Source organism: Camelus ferus, chromosome 32 (genome assembly GCF_009834535.1).
Source record: "Camelus ferus isolate YT-003-E chromosome 32, BCGSAC_Cfer_1.0, whole genome shotgun sequence".
NCBI classification, from domain to species: Eukaryota; Metazoa; Chordata; class Mammalia; order Artiodactyla; family Camelidae; genus Camelus; species Camelus ferus.
The window spans coordinates 12,174,309-12,195,519 of NC_045727.1; the positions used below are offsets into that span (position 1 = coordinate 12,174,309).

Here is a 21,211-nt window from a genome sequence, read left to right on the forward strand (position 1 = left end):
TTCTAGGCCACTCCGCCTCACCCTTTGGGCCTAAGAGGCCCCTCATCCCACTCCATGCCTTACTCCCATCCTCCATTCCACCCTCCATCGCCACAGCATCCCTCCACCCATCTCCACCCCCACCCTCATTCCATCTCCATCCCCTAACCCCACCTCACCCATCCCCCCAATCCATCCCCATCCCACGCATCCTACATTCTGTCTCTCTACGGGACCCCCATCCCATCCCCATTCCGCAACCCTAGCTGTACTCCCTATCCCCGACCCCGCGCAGTCCCATGGGCGTGGCCACGGGCACCACCCCTCCCCCTCTCCCCATGCCAGCCCAGCCTATTAAAACGAACCCCTTCCGGCCTCTCTGGGTGACCCCACTCGCGATCCCAGGATCTCGTGAGACTTTCCCCAGGAGGAAACAGAAACCGGGATTGGTCCGACCGCGTGGTTTCCGGGAGGGGAGCTGCTGACTCAGCAGTTCTCTCTCCACAGCGTCTGAGAGGGGACCGCGTGGCGAGGCGTGGCCGCACAAAACGTAAGTTTCAGCCCTGATTGCTCCGCTTCCCCGCAAGGTGACCTTGATCTAGTCCCCGGTGACCCCCACGGGCCCCCGCCTATTTTCTACCTGAAAACGAGTTATCACAATGTTGGTCCGCTGTGAAGGCCAGACGGAGTGGGGCGCTCGCCTTGGGCCGGCCCGGGCCACGTGCTCTGTGGAGGGGGCCGCAGCCATGATCTGTAGACGTAATAGTCCACCGAACCCGGTCTGCATTATCGCTGGAGCTCGTCAGCCGGCCGGTTTGCGCTGGAAATGGGGTGGCCGCTCTAAGAACCTGTCCCCTCTGGAGGTGCCAGGGCGTGGGGGTCAAGAAATGTGACTGCAAGATAGAGGTCAGTGTCCTAGAGGGGAAGGTGATTTTGACCTGAGCCCAGGGTCTGCCCTTCGGTTGACCGCTGGTTCAGCCCATGAGAAATTAGTCGAGTTTGGCAGCAGGAGGAGTCTGGCGCGGAAAGGGCGGGATCGGGGCTCCAGTTTTCAGTTTTGTCCTCAGCAGTGTTCCCAGAGATTTTCATGGGAGCCCGTGGCTTGTTCAGTACACACAGTCCCTGTTTTTGTGGCATTTTGGTTCTTGCTCTCAGACTTGGGTGGACACTGGTGACTGAGTTTCGGAGGACCTGAGGCCAGTCGGAGCTGGACCAGCGTGGGTGGAAGACATCTTCAGGTAAGCTGGTCCCCTGGACAGTCTCAGTGTCCCAAGAAGCCCGCTTATCCTCTCCATGCTGGTCATCGTGCTGGATGGAGTCTGCATCCTGAGGCCCTCACAGGGGAAGGAAGATGAGGGACAGCCTTTATCTTTCCAAGTCACTTCCCCAATGGAGCATCCTTCCTGTTGCCTTTGTTTTTTGTTGGTGGTGGTGGTGGGCAGGTAATTAGGTTTATTTTTTAATTTATTAAATGGAAGTACTGGGGATTGAACCCAGAACCTCGTGCATGCTAAGCACGTTCTCTACCACTGAGCTCTCCCCTCGCCCCCTCCTGCTGCCTCTTTATAAGAAGCAGTTTCAGCATGCTGGGGACCCATTTCTGAAGCCACGGTGACATTCAGAACCTGTATTCAGGGTGAAGGAGCAGGGCTGGCATCAGACCCGAGATTTGGCTCCTGTGTGGTGTCATGCAGGGTCAGGGTGGGTGAGCCCTGGGGGATTATAGTCTCCCTAAGCTGGGGCTGGGACCGCTGGAGGTAGGGGCCACTCTGGGAAAGAAAGCAACAAGACAGCATAGTGAGTCCTCCCGCCGCAGCCCAAGGAGGCTGGGGAGACCACGTGACCAGACTTGGAGCTGGAGGATGGAGAGGAGACCCCAGGCCTGAGGACGACCTTGTGCATTGGGGGTATTGAGAAGCCCATGGGTGCTGTTGATACCAGGAGGCCTGGTAACTCCCAGCGTCACTGCTGTCTCCAGAGCAGGGTGTGGTGAACTTGTGTCCCAGAGCCGCAGACACATTGTCTGTGTCAGGACAGACTGGACCTGGGACCCTGAGAGGAGGAGGATGTGCAAAGTGGAGAGATCAGGGTCATGACTCTGGAGGAGTTTGGGGCGGAGGAAGAAGGATCAGCCCTGGGCTGCCAGAAGGCCTCTTCCTTAGTGCTTCTCACCCCTACGGACTGGAGGGTGAGCAGGGCCCAGGCCACGGGCCTCCTGCAGCCACAGTGGGAGCTGGGCTCCCCACACCCTTCTTAGCCCCCGCCTCATGCAGTCTGCTCTCCAGGCCCTTGGTGACACGCCCTCAGCACATCTGCTGACTTGCTCCTGTCAGGGACCTGCAGCGCTGGGAGGTTTCCTCCCAGGAGATGCTCTGAACTCCAGGGGGACAACTGCTGAGCACAGGTGCCTCGAGGCAGTGAGCAAAGGTCTTTACAGATTTCTCTCCAATTATTGCACCCCTCCCCCTCCTCCTAGGAGACCTGGCAGGACCTGGTATGCCCACATACCTGCTGAGTCCCCGGACTGTGGTGGGCAGTGTCCCCTAAATGGGGACTCCTGTCCTCCCCTCGCGTCCCCGACTTTGTCTGCCTCCCACAGATAGAGTGGGATGTTCCTGTCCTCAGGAGACTTCTCTGGGCACCCTCCCATTGGGCTGGCGCAAGTGAAGGCTTAGGGAGCCCTGGGCCAGGAGCCAGGGGCCTCATTCCCGGGTCACCCACCTGTGGCCCGCTCTGTGACTCCCCCTTCTGAGCCTTAGTCGCTGCACATGGAAAGAAAAAATTGACGTTTACCCACTGTTCTGATTCCGAATCCAACTTCGAGCTCACATTCCCCATCTCTCAGAAAAGCATGAATGACTGAACATGGTTGTAACTGAAAAATGAAGATGTCCCAGAGGCAGTGATGCCAGCAGATCTCTTCACAGTAGAGGAACTCTGAGATCTTTCAGGCCCTAAAAGCACAACGGATAAAATGTTGGAAGCAGATCTAGACTTAGGAGGCAGTGTGACAGTTCACCAGGGCGTGGAAAAGATGTTCACCCCCAAAGTGAAAGTTATGTGATAAGGCAAATAAAAGAAAAAAAAAGAAGGCAACTGATGTTGAAACTACTCTTGATAAGTTTTTCCCAAAGAAACAAACCATTTTAACTGTTGGGGCTTAAAATCACAGTATACTGAAAAAAAAAGTTTTACTATTTTAATTTTTTCTAACTTCTCTAGACATTTACAACTGATCACATAAGAGAATTCCTAATGTTTTGAAAAAATACGTCATGGCTGCAGGAAAATCATAGCTTTGCCTTAGATCACGAAGGTTGCTTCGAAATTTGAGTGGGCATTGTCACCTCGATGGCCCTGCTCCACCATGCAGACCAGGTGGCCTGTCATTATTTTTTTTGGCTTGCTTCCTTTTCATTTGTCTGCTTAGTAGAACACAAGGTCCATGCCTCAGAGATACACTGAGCAGAAAACCATGACATTGTTTTTCTTCCAGTCATATTGAGATAGCACTGACAGCACTGGATGAGTTTAAGGGGTGGAGCATCACCATTCGACTTACCTACATGGTGCAGTGATGGCCCCAGTCAGTTTAGTGAACATCTATCATCTTACATGGATACAAAATTATAAAGTAGAAAAAAAATTTTCCCCTGTAATGAGAACTCTTAGGATTTACTCTCAACGAGTTTCACGTATAACTGGCAGCAATGTTAATTACATTTATCATGTGATTCATCACCTTCCTGTTACTTAATAACTAGAGGAAGGTCAGGCTCTTTCCCTGGGTGTCCCTTGCTGTCTCCCAGAACAGCAGTTGAGGCACCCCAGGCACCCCATAAATGTTTTGAGTAAATCAAGGATTGCTGATAGAAGGGGGAGTCTGGGTGTCGAGGTGGTAGGAGGGGGCCCGCTGGGCAGAAGATGACCCTGTGACTGCATCCGCTTTGCCCAGTGCCTCCTGCCAGCCGTCAGCATGAGGCATAGCAGATTGTGCCTTCGGGGCTAATACCAATGGTCCTGGAACCGTGAGGATCATTGACCCTCCTCCAGCAGAACAGCATCCAGGACAAAGTGCGTGGAGGTGGAGGTGGACAGAGGGGTGTCTCCTGCTTGACAGGGGAGGACTGTTTGGTTAATACTGCACATTTTTAGATCATTCGAAGACAGTGGTGCCTCCTGGCTCCTTTGATCTCCTGGACGCTGGGATCCCATGGAAACATCCCATGTGTGGACATCTGCCATTTCCTGTTTCCCTGAGGTCCATGGGAAGTCAGTCCATGTGTTCTAATGCTCACTGGGGCAGATGCATCCAAACCTCTCCCCGAGCATGTCTACGGGCTACTCCCTGCACGGACCACAGCAGTGTCCTCCCCTGGCTGGGTACCGGATTCATCAGGCTGAAAATGAAACTAACAGTGAACTGTAGCTTTTTTCTGATGGTTATTTGAGGCACTGGATGGAAAGCACCAGCACTACAGCTGCGCCCAGTGGCTGCCCCATAACAGGGACATTTCTGGTTATTGTCGCTCATCTCCATCTCCTGCTGCTGATTGGTGACGGTGATTGCCAGGGAGTTAAAATGCCCATAGTACACGTTCTGATTTAACCCTGTCCTAGGCAAATGGATGGTAGGAATTTGGAGAAAGCAGTCTCTGGGAAATTACCAAAATGGAAAGTATCCTTCCGAGAATGCCTGCCTCTTCCTCGCCGGTGGAGCAGAAGCATTGTTAGGGCATCACAATGCAGGAGGTGGAGAGGCCCGGAGAATCATCGCAACGCAGAGGTTCCGTCTCTCTGTGTTCTGAAACCTCAGCAGAACCAAGGTGTGAGCCAGCCCAGCACGGGAATCATCCCCAAGCCCTTCGGTACAAATGTAGCTTCACATCTCCCAAGGGGAAACGGAGAGGCATCAGTGTAAGCGCACCCATGCTTAAGGTGGAGCGAGAGGAAAACTGACTTATTTCTGGGCTTAATGGCATGCTCTCATCAGCATCCCTGTGCATGAGAGGCTTAGGGGAGGGGCTAGGGGCTTTTGAAGCTGCTTTTGCATCATTTGTTCCCTAGGGTTGAGGAAATGTTAAATGACGCTTGGGAAGGGGTCTTTGAAGAGCATGGTTAGGGTCCAGAACCCTGGACAGTGCCTGGTCCTGACCAGCTTCCTGGGAGGGGCTGAGGTGTGGGAAAGGTCACCCAATCTTGGCTCCTCCTTTATTTCTCTCTTTGATTTCAAGATCCCAAGGAGCCCACAGCTCTGACCCCTCAGTGGCTTTCAGAACTGGACAGGGAGTGTCCCAGGTTTGGCCACCTCTACTATTCAGGCCACTCCCAATCCACATTCCTACATTTAATCTTCTCAAGCTGGTTAGCTGATTCCAGTTTCTGGGAGGGAACGCCCTTTGCCTCCAGGGAGGGAGGAAGACTGGGTTGTGGGTTTGTTTTGGGATTAAGGGATCCACCTGGTTTCCTCTTTAGCCAATCCACTTGGAATTTCTCAAGTCCATCCAGACAAAAGACTTGGAAATTTTCCAAACAAAGTACACTTTTCCCGGTCCTGGGTGATTTCCTTGGTCTCATTACAAACGCTTGGCCACCGCCTCCTCCTGGTCAACTCTTAGTGTTAATTTTGACCTGACCTCCCCCTCTGGGGAAGCCTTGACCCTTAAAATCTGGAAGATCCACTGCCCCTCAGTTGTACCTCTGTTCTCCCATGAATGAGCACACGTTTGTTTTACAGTTTTAGGTAACATATAAGTGACTGGTACCCAGGAATTTTATTTTATTTCTTTTTCTTTTGGGGTGACACCACTGTCTGCATATAGCTGTCTTACCTCAAACATTTGGATAATTTTGATGTGGCCCAAACTCCCTCAACGAGTATACTTCCAGGTTGGTTTTCTCTTTTTTATCTACCTCTCTCATGAGCGGGCATATGATCCCATCAATTGTATGTAAGGAGAAAATCAAAGATCCAAGCAGCATTAGCTGGGTGGAGATCCAGCGATAAGATTTCGCTTTCAGTTGGAAATGGAAATTTCAGCTAGGATCTGAAAGTGTGGCCAGAGAGGCCTGTAACTGCTTCTGGGGAGCCAGAGGCGGGACCCCGAGGCCTGGAGCAGAAGGTTCCCTGCACCACGCCCACGCGCTCTGGTGTCAGGATCCTTGGGCTCTGAGTGCTGCCCGAGCCCAGGTCTCCTCGGGCAGGCCCCTCAGGCCAACATCAATCACCCAGAGAACTTTTCTTTGTCTTTCCGTACACGTTTGCAAAAGCAGGCCTTGCTTTTTCTTCTAAATGCAGTTTTGCCTTAATCCCAAACACTTTGATTCCTGCTTTGGTTTATGCCATTCTTACAGACGGTTACACTATTTCTTAACCAAATAGGATTTTTTAGAAATGAAAGACATCTAATTAATTGGAATTTTTGGATGATGTTTCACATTTTTAGTTTGTGACCAGTGATTATGATTCGTGTTATTTATGGTTGTGTGATTTTACTAGTTTGAAGAACTTTTTATTTGTTCGTTTTTGTTTTAAAAACTAAAAGCTTTTTCAAAAAATTCCATATACTATTTTAAAGAGTGGAGGCTCTGTTATGAATGTGACCTCTTTGCTCCCCTGAGCCAAGTGGTAATAATGATATTCACTGAAGAGACACATAAAAGGGGCATTTTGGAGGGTTTTTTTTTTTCATCTCTACCCTCTACATACTAGCAAATACTGTCATGCTGCTTTTATGGTTTCTCATTTACAGATTTTTTTTTTTTAATTGTGAGGGGAGTAGTGAAGATTTTTTAAAATACTGTTTTGGTTGAGATACAGTTGATTTACAATGTTGTGTCAGTTTCAGGTGTACAGCAAAGTGATTCAGTTACACATATACTCTCTGTATATATTTTTTCAGATTTTTTCCCATTATATATTACAAGATACTGAATATGGTACCCTGTGCTATACAGTGGGTCCCTGTTGTTTATCTGTCTTATTACAGCAGTGTGTCTCATTTACAGAGTTGTAAACGGCTGTGTGGGTGCTCCTTAATCTTTCCCATCTGGGTTATTTGTTGGAGTTTAGAAAGAGGCTGTGCTGGGCTGAAATCATTCTTCCTGTTTTCAGTCCTTGAGTGATAATCAGAAACTTTTCTCTGAAGAGGGTGGGGTCAGCTCTCAGGCTCCTGGGCGCCCATTGGCCAGAGCAGTGGCTTTAGCCTTGAGTTGGGTCCCTGGAGGGTGGAAGGATGATGGGGTCACTCGTGCTTGGCCCGAGAAGGACGTCTTGCTCTCTGGATGTTCCCCCAGGACTCATTCCGCAGCAGATTCTTCAGGATGGGCGTCCAGACCCCACTCCGACTCCTGGAACTGGCAGGCCAGAGCCTGCTGCGGGACGAGGCGTTGGCCATCGCCGCCCTGGAGGAGCTGCCCACCGAGCTCTTCCCGCCGCTGTTCACGGTGGCTTTTGCTGGGAGGCACAGTGAGATGCTGAAGGCCATGGTGCAGGCCTGGCCCTTCCCCTGCCTCCCGCTGGGGGCCCTGATGAGGGAGCACCAGCCTCACCTGGACACCTTCCAAGCTGCAATTGATGGCCTGGATGTCCTGCTCACCCAGGAGGTCCGCCCCAGGTGAGAGTGACCCAGTAGGTGGATAGGCCTGAGGGTCCAAGCAAGATGCAGCGGGGTGTCAGGGAGGGTGCTGGGCCACAGGGCGGCCTTGGGGCTATGGCCGGTCTGCTCCGGACAGGCTTTCGGGCAGGCAGGGCTGATTAAGATGCAGAGATGACCAAAGGCACATGCGCCCACCCCCTCCTGGTGGCACTTAAAGTGGGGACCTAGAAGGGCCCGGAAGCACAGGGAGCAGCTGGCATCTGGGGTGTAGAGTCCTTGTCTGGGTTCCGAGATGCACGGTCTCCGTCCCCGTTGGTCTTGACCCATCTCAGTCCATCTGCCATTCGCCCCGCAGGAGGTGGAAGCTGCAGGTGCTGGATTTGCGCAGGAACGCTCACCAGGACTTCTGGGCCATGTGGTCCAGCAGCAGGGCCAGCCTGTGCTCACTGCTGGAGCCAGAGGCCGCCCCGCCCGTGAGGAAGAGGCGGCGAGTGGAAGTTTCGAGGGCAGGGCCAAAGCAGCCTTCGGTCCCCGTGGAGGTGCTCATTGACCTATGCCTCAAGGAGGGCACCCCTGACCAGTCCCTCACCTACCTCCTTAAGAAGGTCAAGCAGAGGGGAGGCTCACTCCGGCTGTGCTGTCAGAAGCTGAAGATTTTTGCGATGCCAATGCAGACCATCCAGAAGGTCCTGAAAATGGTGCAGCTGGACTCTGTCCAGGATCTGGAGGTGAACTGCACCTGGAAGCTGGCCACCCTGGGGAGGTTCGCACCTTACCTGGGCCAGATGGGTAACCTGCGCCGGCTCCTCCTGTCCCACATCCACATGGCCCCGCACGCCGCGCCGGGGGAGGAAGAGCACTGTGTCAGCCAGCTCACTGCACAGTTCCTCAGTCTGCACCACCTGCAGGAGCTCTACCTCGACTCCATCTCCTTCCTCGAGGGCCGCCTGGACCAGGTGCTCAGGTGAGGTGTGGCTCCATTTCCCTGCAGACCAGAGCGGGCCTCTGCCTTCTCGTTACGCCTGGGGCATCTGTGGACCACGTGCCAGCTGGGGGCGGTGCTAGGGTGCACAGGCCACTGGGGGGTCCCCACAATCCCACTGCTCTATCCCCACGCATAGGTAGGTCAGATGTGTGAACTAGGTCAGATGCCATCCAAAGGGACCTCTTGCTGGGACTCTACTGTGTGGGCTTCAGGCCAGGTGGAAGTAGCTCTGGGAACTCTGCCAGAGAGATGTCCAAGTTAAGATGATCGAAAATGACTAAGCGAGGAGGGCACTGCTAGGGGAAAGCCCTCGGGTATGAGGTTTCAGCTCAGAAGCTCTGCACTCAGCAGTTTGTCAACAAGAGTCACTCCCTACCCCCTGCCTCAAATTCCTGTCTGTCTTAAGGTTGCTTTAGGCTCCTGATGGGTGAGGTGACGTGTGGGAAGTGTATGATTCTGGACCTGAAGGGGGAGATCCAGAGTGAAGAGCTGAAAGCGGTGGGTGGTCAGTGGGTATGTGGTACAGTGACCTGAGTTTGTCCCTGCAGACTGGATGTAGCCAGACCTCACCTGGCTTAGCCCTTCATGCTTGGCTCCCTGTAGCCTCACTGGGAACAGAGAGTCGGGTGGTGGGGACCAGGCAGTGGCTGGAAGGAACCCCGAGTTGAAAGCATTTCCGGTCATGCTTGCCAATAGTGAAGATCACTGATTCCCTTTCCTGCTCGGGACCCACGGTCAGGCTCCCCAGTGGGCACCTGCTGCTGTTACCTTACGTGTGCTCACGGCACCTGTGAGGGGTATGTGGTGCCCTGCTTGATAGGTGAGCACGGGGAGCCTCTGAGGTTCCCATGTGTTGACCTGGTCACAGCAGATTAGGGATGGAGAAGGGATTCTGCTTGACCCTGGGCTGACCTGACCTCTTTGTTCACCGCACGGCAACATCCCTTGGAAGACTTTGGGTTTGGGTGAAATGGGCCTCTCTTCCCTCACAGCCTGGCCCACCCCAGGTCCCACTGCCTCCATCCCCCAGGGCTAACAGCTCCATCTCTCCCCAGGTGCCTGAAGGCCCCCCTGGAGACCCTGTCGATAACCAACTGCCTGATTTCGGAATCAGACCTGATGCATCTGTCCCAGTGCCCGAGCATCACTCAGCTGAAGGACCTGGGTCTCAGTGGGGTCAGCCTGACCAATGTAAGCTCTGGGCCCCTCCAAGTTCTGATCGAGAGAACCTCTGCCACCCTCCAGGACCTGGACTTGGACGAGTGCGGGATCATGGATGCCCAGTTCAGTGCCATCCTGCCTGCCCTGAGCCGCTGCTCCCAGCTCATGACCTTTAGCTTCTGCGGCAACCCCATCTCCATGGCCGTCCTGGAGAGCCTGCTGTGCCACACCGTGGGGCTGAGCAAGCTGAGCCACGTGCTGTACCCTGCGCCCCTGGAGAGCTACGAGGACATGGGCGGCACCCTGCACCTGGGCCGGCTGGCCCAGCTGCACGCCCGGCTGAAGCAGATGCTGCGGGAGTCGGGCCGGCCCAGCATGGTCTGGTTCAGCGCCAACCCCTGTCCCCATTGTGGGGACAGGACCTTCTACGACCCAGACCCCATCCTGTGCCCCTGTTACATGCCTGACTAGCCGGGTACCCGCATCCCAGACCTCCTTCTGGGCATTCGCATGTGGCCGCCCAGACCTAGGTGCATCTCAAAGGGACACAAGCCACAGTTTCAGACCATTGTTCAGTGTGAGCGGGAAAAGGAAAAGCGATTTAGAGCTGGGGGAGGTGGGGGGGATGTTTGTTACTCGGGAGTTGATGGGATCTTGGGGAGATTTGCCCCATAGAGTTAGAAATAGGAATCTGAATTTCTGGAGGGGTACTGGGGCTTGGGGGTGGATGGGGGAGTGATCCCTGCATGGATGGTTATAAAAAAACAATCAGAAATAAAGGGAACCTCACTGTCAATCCCCTGGTGTCGTCTGTGATCTGTTACCCTAATCCTCCTGCGTAAACCCCAGGAATCTGCAGTTACTGATTAAATAATACGTTGTGAGCATCTGTGAGGCTCAGACTCTCTAGGCTGGACGAGGTCTTACCCCCAAATATGGTTACAAGGTGGGGCAGTGTTTAAGACTTCACCATAATCAGGATTTTGGAGGATACAATTAAGCCCACAGCAGGGAGTGATAGGCTGTTCACCCTGGGAATGCTGTGCAGGGGCTGTCACCATCTGAAGCAGAGGATTTGCACCCCACCTGCTCCTTAGAACTATCTGGGACCTTTAATAATACAGACTCCCTGGTCCCACTCCTGGAGATACTGGTTCTGTTGGTTTGAAGTAGGATCAGCAGAATTAACTGGGACATCAGTATTTTTCAAAAGTTCCCTAGTACTTACTGCTCAAAATTTGGTCCTTGGCCAAGCAGCATGGGTGTCACCTTGGAGTTTGTGAGAAATTCAGACGCTCAGGCTCCACCCAGAACTGCTGGACCAGAATGTGCACGTTCACAAGATGCTTCGGTGATTCCTTAGTTTCATGGAGGTTTAAGATGCACAGCCTCGGTGATTCAAAAGTGCAGCCTGAATCGAGAAGTTTGGATCCACATCTCTGGGCTTTGTTTACACATCCCAATTGCCCTACACACAGCAGAACATTCAGAAGCCCCAGAAAAGGAGGTGGGGCTCCCAGAATCTCTGAGGGGGAGGGGGTGCTACCAGCTCTAGCTCCAGCTTCTGATTGTTCTACTGTGTCACCATGAACACGCTCTCCCAAAGCAGAGGCTCAGCCTAAGTTGTCAAATGCAGGAAAAATAATTCCTGACCTTCAGCCCACACTCAGGCTCCCCTTGAAGGCACGGACTCATGGGTGTTTTAATCATAGGACAGATGAGATCAACGCTTCTGAAAGTATCTGAAGATTTTACACCCCAGGCCACCCTCACTTCGAAATCAAATGGGACAACATTGAACGTTCAAATTCCCAGCCCCCTCCCCTGGCAATCTGAGTTTCTCAGGTGTGAGATGCAGCACTGGAATCTATCCATTTAACAACATCCCAGGAGATTCTGAGATTTAAGTACTCTTTAAAAGAGCGGGTCTAAACTATAAGTAGTCAAAACTCCTTCTTTTCCCCTAAGGTTTTGCAGACATCTAAAAGTTGGCAGCCAAAATGTTTTCATCATGAGCGTAAACACTGCAAAGGATGCAGTTTCCGGCATACAATAAAAATAGACACTTTAAGTAAATAAAACTGCTAATATCACGCTTTAAAATGTACCCAAGAGAATACAGATAGCATAAGGCTTTGATACTCACCATCCTCCATCTAAAAATATATATATAAGAATGAGCTCTTTCTAGTGGTCAGATCATTTATACTTATTTTTCCAGCTTTGTTGAGATATAATTGACACATACTTTGCAAATTTAAAGCTACAATGTGTTGACCTGATAAGAAAGGTGTTTTTGATGTTATATCAGGTTACAGCACCTGAGAAGGCTTTCATTAGTGAACCTTATCTCTGTTCTAATTCTGTGCCTTGGTTGCCTTTGAAGGAGTGGAAATACAAATAATTCTTGCCAATTAGGAGTTGTTTGAAGCCCTCCCTTTGCCCAGGAGTCTGTGTGCAGAGGACTGTAAAGGCCGTGGGAAGGAAAGCTTGAGATATAATCTAGGTGTTGCCGAGGGAAGGGAGAGGGAAGGAGGAGGCAAGGCGGAGGAGGGTAGAGGAAGGGGTGACCAGGCTATCCTGTTACCCCCAGAACTGGATTGAGAAAGAATGGGTTCCTGCCTAGAAGTTGCTCCTGGGTTAAGCATGAAGACTAACAGTGAGGACCCCACTTGGGCACCCAGGAATGCCAGGGGTGCTGAGCCTTCAACTGCAGACCACTTGGGAGTCAGCCCTGCCTTCTGGCTGCCCCCCCGGCGCCCCCCACCTCCACCAGGACAGGAGAGCAGGTTTTTGCTCTCTAGAGCTGGAGAACTTTCTGGTGTTGGAAGAGGACTTCTGCCCTTTTAGTTTTCTAACTTCAGCTCAGGCTCCACTGGAAGAGCTGCGTGGGCTACCCCCCCAACTGCTCCCCAGTAGTTTACGACACAGGTGGTGGACCTCTGGAGGCCAGATATCCGGACAGGGACTCCCACCTCGGGGCAGACCTGGAAGTCAGCCCCAGGGCCTGGCCCCTGAAGCCCCACCCACATTGTTTCCTTTCACTAGCTATTTGGATGAAAGGTTTTGGCAATCACTCTAGACAATACCTTCGGGATAAACTGGTTCTAGAACATGATTGGATTTAGATGTTAAGGATTGGATTACACAGGCTTTAAAAGGTGGGGGAATCTTCTGACCCAGCCTCACTGAGAAAGGCTTTTGGAGTAAGAGATCTACAGACTCAGGACAGTGGAAGTGGCCCTGATGAACTTGGGAGAAATCTCTCTGGGACTTGAAGACAAGGACACTCCAGATTCATCTTCCCTCAGGGCCCAAAGTAGGAAATACTGAGCTGCGCTGAATCATCTGGACACACTAGAACGGGTGAGCCATGGAGTTTTGTATTCTCTGTTTTGTTCTCTGAAACCATGGTCTGCAAACTTTCTCTGCAAAGGGCTAGATACTAACTACGCATTAAGGGCCATGCGGTCTCTGTTGCAATGTCTCGACTCTGCCACGGGTAATGGCGAGTGATCCTGGCTATGTTCCAATAAAACTTTATTTGTGGACGCTGCAATTTGAATGCCATATAAATTTCACGTGCCACAAGATATTTCTTTGCAGTTCCCCCCACCCCCATTAGAAAGATGTAAAAACTTAAATGTATTTTTTAAAGTTAAAAAAAACCCTAAAAAATGTGAAAACTATTCTTAGCTTGCTAGCTGGGCAAAAAAACAGGGGGCAAGCCAATTTGCCAGTCCCAGTCTAAACCATTTGCCTATATAATGCAGCTAGTGTCCCATTAGTAACTTGTGAAATAAATTTAGAAGGCTGTGTTCAGCTTGTGAAAAGAAAAAGATTTTTTCGTTGAATCTAAGATGGCATCAACTGTGAGACACAACATTATTTCTGATATTCTGATACCACAAGAAAATAAAAAAGAGGGGGGAGGGTATGGCTCAGTGGTAGAGTGTGTGCTTAGCATGCATGAGGTCCTGGATTCAACTCTCAGTATCTCTATTAAAAAATAATAAATAAAAGCCTAATTACCTCCTCCCCAAAAAATTTAAAAAAAAATACACACTGCCAAGCAAACTATGAAATGTTACTGATGAAATGCTATTTGATTTCAGACATGGTCAAATGTAAACATTAACATGTTCCTTAGTGTCAGCGAAACGTGTTAGTGGCACAGAAGGTCTCAGCATATCCTTGTAGGGAGAAATATATTACAAAACTTTTATGCCAATTATCCGCTCCCCCACAACACACATACTGGCTGGATCTCTCCCTTGCATGGTAGCATTAAATCATTAGGATTTGGGTATCATTAAATGCTTGGAGAGCCTGCAGTGATGAGTTCAGGGCTGTTGTACGTAAATGATCATATTAATAACTATTTATGTAGCAAACATTCAGCATTGACAGTATGCCAGACTCTTGCTCTTGAAGCAAAGAATACAGCAGTAAATAAAATAGGAGTCCTTGCTCTCACGAATGTAGCTTATAGTCTAGTGGGTGGAGACAGAAAAGAAGTAAGACGTATTTTAAACTTGTGTGTTAGCAGGTGGTAAACGCTATTGAAAAACACAGCTTTGGAAGGGAGCAGGGCCTGTGAGGTTGTGATTTTTGAATCACGGTCAGGGAAGCTTTGCTGAGAAGCTGTGGCCCTGAAGCAGGCCAAGAGCCGGGGCAGGGATACCCCAGAAAGAGCATCCAAGGCAGGGGGACCAAGAGAAGTTCTGAAAGTACCATCCTCCCTCTATTTCGTCCGGGGATTGGCTCCAGGGCTCCCCTCCTCCGCAGGTACCCAAAACCACGGATGCTCGAGTCCTTATATAAAATAGCAGTCTTTGCATATAACTTCACACATCCTCCTGCATGCTTTAAATCATCTCTAGATCCCTTATAATACCTAATACAAAGTCAATGTACGTAAATAGTTGTAAGTATCGTGTAAATGCTTTGTATGTAGTTGCCAACGCCAGGCAAATTGCTTCTTGGAACTTTTTGGAATTTAAAAAAATGTATATTTTTTTTGATCCGTGTACAGGGTCCAGTGTCTTCCAGACTCATAGAGCTTGGGGTGAACACAGTGGAGGGAGGGAGGGGCACCCAGGCAGATAGCCTAGGGCTCTTTTATGTTTGCGGGCATTTCCGAGTGAGATTGGAGACCTACGAGCAACAGAGTGCTTGCTAGCTTTCCTGCAGAGTTTACCAGGAGCCCTGGGGCTGCCCTGGGGAGTTAGGCAGAAGTTGGGGGGAGGGGCTGCAAAAGTATATTTAAAATTATCGTGCCACTTAACGGTTTGACCCTGTTTACTCCCGGGTAAAATAAGTTGTTCATAGTTATCTCAATGTTTCATAGGGTGATTAAACAAGACAATACTTTTGTCTTTTTTTTTTTTTTTAAATAGAGGTACTGGCAATTGAACCCAGGACCTCGTGCATGCTAAGCACATACTCTACCACTGAGCTATACCCAGCCCCTAATAATTTTGTCTTTTGAAATAAATACAATAGCTCCCCCCTTATCCACGGGGGATATGTTCCAAGACCCTCAGTGGACATCTGTAGCTGCGGATACTATCAAACCCTATACACACATGTTTTTTCCTATGCAAACATACCTATAATACAGCTAAATTTATCAGGAAGATTAACAACAGTAACTAACAATAAAAGAGAACAATTATAACAACATAATGTAATAAAAGTTATGTGAATGCAGTCTCTATCTCAAAAATCTTATTGTAGTGATTTAATATTTTTTCCATCTTAACTAAGCACTTGTGCACTGTGGCCATGACTTTTGCAGTTTGAGGTGTGACAGCAAAACCAGCATAGATTTCTTTTTCCTTCAGTTTCACCAAGAGATGATTCGTTCATACCGTAGACATGAGCAACCTCAGCATACAATCTTTTCTCTTTCCTTATCAAGCCAAGAACTTTTACATTTTCACTTAAAGTAGGCACTTGATGGATTCCCTTTGGCACATCTGAAATGCCAGCATCACTCTGCTTGTGCCTTGGGGCCATTATTAAGTAAAATAATGGTGACTTGAACTCAAGCCCTGAGATATCTCAACAGTTGATCTGACAACCGAGTGGCTAACTAATGAGTGGGATGTGGAGGGACTGAGGGAGGATTCCTATCCCAGGACGGGGCAGCACAGCACGAGATTTCATCATCCTACTCAGAATAGCATATGATTTAAAACTTAGGAGTTATTTAATTCTGGAATTTTCCATTTAATATTTTTGGTCAATAATCAAGAGCTAACAGAAACCACAGAAAGGGACACTGCAGACAAGGTGTGGATGACTGTACTGACCATGTCGTGTGGTTGCCTTTAGGTGGTAGCTGACCAAAAGAAAGCACTGGAAGAAGGGACCACTGGGAGCAAAAAGCAGTTGTAAGATGGCGCATCTCTTCCGGGGTGAGGAAGCACATGCACCAGAGGCACTGAAGGAGAAGATCAGAAACTCACGGCCCAGGGACGGGGACAGGGACGATGCTGAGGTGATCTTTGTTGGAATGGAGCATGTCAAGGACGATGCTGAAATCCTCTGTGTCCGAGTGATTTCCAGTTCAAAACCGGTCATTTCTAACATTTTGAACAGAGTGACCAAAGACTCACATTCCAGAAGAAAGAAAGGCCACGTGGGGCAAGGTCCTGCTTGTACATTGCAGCCTGCAAATCGTGTGACCCTGACGTCAAAGGCAGTGGCCGTCTCTTCAGCTTCTCTATCTGAATGGGGAGAAATAGACAGTCATACTGGTTCTGAGCCTCTGTCTAAACCTGACTGTCACAACAGCTCACTGCCAGGCATGCTTCCTGAGTCTTCAGATTTGCTTTCTCCGTGGCCTCATTGTCTACATGGAGCTGCACACCCCACAGGAGGCAAGGATGAAAGTCCTCATGATTTAAAGCGACTTTCAGCTTCAGATGGAAATATAAACAGTGGGAACCCCAAAAGACTGAAACTTGGCGATGGATTCCCAGGGGCACATTCCTCAGCTGTGGCCCTGCCAGGTCTCTCTCCCACAAAGAACAGGAGTACGGCCTCGGAAGGTGTCCCAACCCCATCAAGCCATGCGCAGGGTGGGCCATCATTTCCGTGGGCTCATGCAACTGACAAAGCGCATTTCAATCTTATAGATCCAGATGGAGCATGTAGCTTGGAAAAGCTGGAAAAAACAGACTTTTCAAGCCAATCAAGTCAAAACGAGACTGTGGATCCCAAGAAAGGAAGCCTGATCGTGTTACTTGATGACTTTTACTACGGACAGCACACCGGAGACGGGCAGCCAGAACAGAAGACTCACACAACCTTTAAATGCCCCAGCTGCTTGAAAGTTCTAAAAAATGTCAAGTTTATGACTCACATGAGGAATCATCTGGAACTTGAGAAGCAGAGATGTGACGGCTGGGAAATCCATACCACCTGCCAGCACTGTCACCGCCAGTCTCCCACTCCCTTCCTGCTGCAGTGTCACATTGAAAGTGTCCATACTGCCCAGGAGCCCTCCGTGGTCTGTAAAATTTGTGAATTGTCCTTCGAAACCGATCAGGTTCTCTTACAGCACATGAAGGACAATCACAAGCCTGGCGAAATGCCCTACGAGTGTCCAGTTTGCAGTTACAGATCGTCAGCCTTTGCGGATGTGGAAGCACATTTCAGAACATGCCATGAAAACACTAAGAATTTGCTTTGTCTGTTTTGCCTCAGAATTTTCAAAGTGGTGACGTCCTACGTGAATCACAGTTGGAGGCACTGGAACAAGAGGGTCTATCGGTGTTCCAAGTGCCGGTTACAGTTTTTGACTTTCAAGGAGAAAACGGAGCACCAAACCAAGAATCACCAACCAGTTAAGAAGCCAGAGCAACTGGAAGGGTTGCCTCCTGAAACAGAAGTCGTGATCCAAACTTCAGTTCAACCAGGATCCAGAAGGGCAGCATCCATTGTCGTGAGCAACACTGACCCCCAACTGTCACCAGCAAAAGCTGAAAAGGAGATGACGACAAACAGGAGATATTCCAGACGTATTGCGGCCAGGGCTCTGGCTGAAAATTAAGTCCTATCTCCAGGAATTCTGAAAGGCTGAACTGAGGCTGGGCTAGCTGTATGCCCTGGCTCGGAGATGCCAGCAAGTGATGTCCCCCCGTCGGGCTCTACAGTGACTGGGATTCTACCTTCGCCATCTCTCTACTGTCATGTACAAGTCCTCATGCTCTTTCCTAGTCACCTTGTCCTCCCCAAAGCAACCACTGCTCTGACCTCTACCACCAGAGATTAGTTCTTCCTGTTTCTGAGCTTTAAGTAAATGGAATAACACAGTAGATTTTTTTTTGGTCTTTGTTTTCCTTTAAATAAATAAGATACATTCTTGTTGTGTGTGGCTGTAGCACATTTTTTTCATACTTGGGTAAAATGTTCTTGAATGAATATGACACAGTTTTATATATCCATTTTACCACTCCTGGACTTTGAGGCTCATAATTCTGCTATTTTGAATAATGCTGTGAGCTTCTGCGTGTCTTTTGGTAGACAAATGTGGGAATTCCTCTGGGGTATCTGCATCTGCATCTCTATATCTAGACACTGATCTAGATACAGCTAGATTCTCGATCTATATATATAGGTATGAGAAGTTCTGAAACAGCATAGATTTAGTTTTTTAGTGTAGATACTGCCAAACACTTTTTTCAAAGTGATTAAAACAATTTGTATTTCCACCAACAATATTAGGATTTCCATGTTTACAGATCCAACACTTGGTACAGTCAGTCTTGCATTTTGTAACCGAGGAGGACCCTGCAGGATCTTCCCAGAGACAGATGACCCCCCCCCATTCCCTGTGTCCCCTGCCTCTTGTTTATAGAAAAACTTTAGCCTCCTAGGCCTTCCCTGAGTTCCAAAGAGCAAATTTGATCAGAGGAGAAAATGCAGACGCAAAAGAAAACAGTCAAGCAAGACAAAACAATAATAGTTTATCTGTAAAACAAAGTCAAGAACCTTTAGTTCCCCCTCAAGGGCTAGAGACACCATCCTGAGCCATATCCTTGAGTTGTTTTGCAGATGCTAAAATCCCTATCAGGTGGAAGAAGTTAACTGCATGCTGAGCACCAGCATGTAGACCCCAGACTGGTTAGAACCAGAAGGTTGATGATGTTGCCTCCTGGAATACAACCTGATTATCTCACCACCAACCAATCGTAAGAATTGTGCATGAGCTGATTACACACCCTGCAACCCTCTCCCCAACATTGTCTTTAAAAACCCTTTTCTGAAATCCATCAGGGGAGTTCAAGTCTTTTGAGCACAAAGTGCCTGTTCTCCCTCCTTGGTCTTGTTTTGGACACCTTGCAAGAAACTCTACTTTCCTTCACCACAACATGGTGTCAGTGGATTGGCTTTACTACGCGTGTGTGGGCTAGCGGACCCAAGTTTGGTTCAGTAACAATTAGTACCATTCTCTCAAAGTTGTAGTGGAGTCACATTCTAGGTTCATTTGCATTTCCCTGATGAATAGTGATTTTGATAATTATTTTTTCATATGCTTATTGGCCACTCAAATATTATCATCTTTTACTAAGTGCCTATTCAAATCTTGCCTCCCTTCCCCTTAAAAACTAGACTCTGTCAACTGGGAATGGCATAAGGAAACTGCTGAGGCACTGAAAATGTCCCATATCTTGACCTGGATCGTGGTTTCATGGGTGCATATATGTGTATTAAGATTGGTGCTTCATTTAATAAGTTGTCTGCTGAGGACATATTCCTCCTATGTATTCTTCTAGAAGTTCTACTGTTTAGCCTTTCACATTTAGGTCTGATCTATCTCAAATTTATTGTTTTATTTATGATGTGATAAATCAAGGTATCAAAGTTAACTTTTTCAGATGCATATTCAAATCAACCAGTGCCATTTACTAAAAAGAACACTATATATAGGGTTATACAATGGAACTGTACTGTGGAGGAAACTATAAACGATAGACGACTGTCTATGCACTTTTGGACTCCATTCCATTCCAGTTCTCTAGCCTTGTGCTAATGCCACAGTTATTACAGCTCTTAATTATTGTGGCTCTGCCTGAGTTGTGTGATGGTTAATTTTATCAGCTTGATTGGGGTAAGGGATGCTCAGAGCTAGTGAAACATTATTTCTGGGTGTGTCTGTGAGGGTGTTTTCAGAAGAGATTAGCATTAGAATCGTACACTGAGTAAACGAGATAAACCCAAACCCCAGTCTGTTGAGAGCCCTAAGAGAACACATGGAAAGGAAGAGCAAGTTTTCTCTCTCTTTTTCTGAGATGGGACATTCATTTCCCTTTCCTTAGATGTCAGAGTTCCTGGTTCTTGGGCCTTTTGACTTGGACTGAATTATATCACTGGCTTTCTTGGTTTTGCAGCCTGGAGAGGGCAGATCGTGGGACATCTCAGCCTCCATAATCCTTTAAGTCAATTCCTGAAACAAACCTCCTCGTGTTTTCCCTCTGTATCCTGTTAGTTCTGTTTCTCTGGAGAATACTGACTAATACAGCTATCTGGGAGTTTAAGTTCTCCAGCTTTGGTGTTCAAAATTGTCTTGGCTACTCCAGGTTTTTTGTTACAGTGTTTATAATGGACATTCTGTCTTGTTCTCAAGCTCATGTACAACAGTTCATCAATTGTGATGTTGGCTGTAGGGCTTTTTGTAACTACCCACTGACCACAGGAAAACTGAGCTACAAATCAGTAACAGAAAGATAAGTAAGAAAAAAAAAAAACCAAAGTTTGAAATGAAGCAGTATAATTCTAAACAGGGCTGGGACTGGAGTAAGGATTACTAGGAGCCTAAGATGCCAAAGTGCCAACCTTGCATTTTCACAAGCTTCTTTAATGCTGTGGTCTAGGCTCATCCTAGTTCTGGGTCTGGTTCTAAATAACTTGTAGCTCCTATGAGAAATCACTATGGGAAAAAAAATATTTAGAATTGAATGATAATTGAAAACAGCAACATTTATGAGACAGCGAAAGTTGTCCTTAGAAGAAATTCATATGTTTAAGTGCATTATGTTTGAAAAGAAGAAAGGATGGAAGAACAATGATCTAAGTCAGTGCTTTCCACGGAAGTTTGTGCAGTGATGGAAATGTTCCATATCTGCTCTGTCCAGTATGCCACGTGTGTCTACAGAGCTGTTGAAATGTAGCTAGTAGGACTGAGGCATTAATTTTTTAATTTTATCTAATTCCTTTGATTTAAAATTAAAATTTAAAGCGAGAAGAAACAGATCTTCTTTATAAATGAATTCCAACTAATTCGTGTACTCAATAACTTGTGTATCTCAGATACTAACCCCTTCAATGAGGTTCTATGCCCCTCCCTAAGTGTAGGCTGGGATTGGTGACTTTTTTCCCAAAGATATAATATGGCAAGGGGAGAAAAGTAACTTTGTAGCGGAGAAACTAAGTCACAATGATAGTACATATCCCGGATGGGAAGTGGGAATATGAG

At 48.5% G+C, this 21,211-nt stretch overlaps 3 protein-coding genes and 3 gene segments (V, D, J or C); 2 read left to right on the forward strand and 4 right to left on the reverse strand.

The window, feature by feature from the left end:
- LOC102523413 overlaps positions 1-21,211 on the reverse strand; it is a 442,357-nt gene that overhangs the window by 148,535 nt on the left and 272,611 nt on the right.
- Positions 1-21,211, reverse strand: part of LOC102505801 — a 222,123-nt gene that overhangs the window by 145,313 nt on the left and 55,599 nt on the right.
- The window catches only part of LOC102521144, a 383,406-nt gene that overhangs the window by 141,483 nt on the left and 220,712 nt on the right, over positions 1-21,211 (reverse strand).
- LOC102511799 (immunoglobulin lambda-1 light chain-like) overlaps positions 1-21,211 on the reverse strand; it is a 401,923-nt gene that overhangs the window by 130,322 nt on the left and 250,390 nt on the right. The window lies entirely within an intron of this gene.
- Positions 408-10,520, forward strand: PRAME (preferentially expressed antigen in melanoma). 2 transcript variants are annotated; one of them, XM_032471640.1, is made up of 6 exons: positions 408-529; positions 1,135-1,217; positions 5,802-5,868; positions 7,276-7,595; positions 7,933-8,541; positions 9,618-10,520. In XM_032471640.1, exons 3-6 carry the CDS (start codon positions 5,833-5,835, stop codon positions 10,192-10,194), a joined length of 1,542 nt encoding a protein of 513 aa, XP_032327531.1. In that variant the 5' UTR covers positions 408-529; positions 1,135-1,217; positions 5,802-5,832; the 3' UTR covers positions 10,195-10,520. The 2 variants fall into 2 exon arrangements, with proteins under 2 accessions (XP_032327531.1, XP_032327532.1); XM_032471641.1 differs by lacking the exon at positions 5,802-5,868.
- On the forward strand, positions 12,984-17,905 carry ZNF280A (zinc finger protein 280A). Its single transcript, XM_032471637.1, has 2 exons — positions 12,984-13,089; positions 16,063-17,905. The coding sequence occupies exon 2, from the start codon at positions 16,127-16,129 to the stop codon at positions 17,783-17,785; it is 1,659 nt and encodes a 552-aa protein (XP_032327528.1). The 5' UTR covers positions 12,984-13,089; positions 16,063-16,126; the 3' UTR covers positions 17,786-17,905.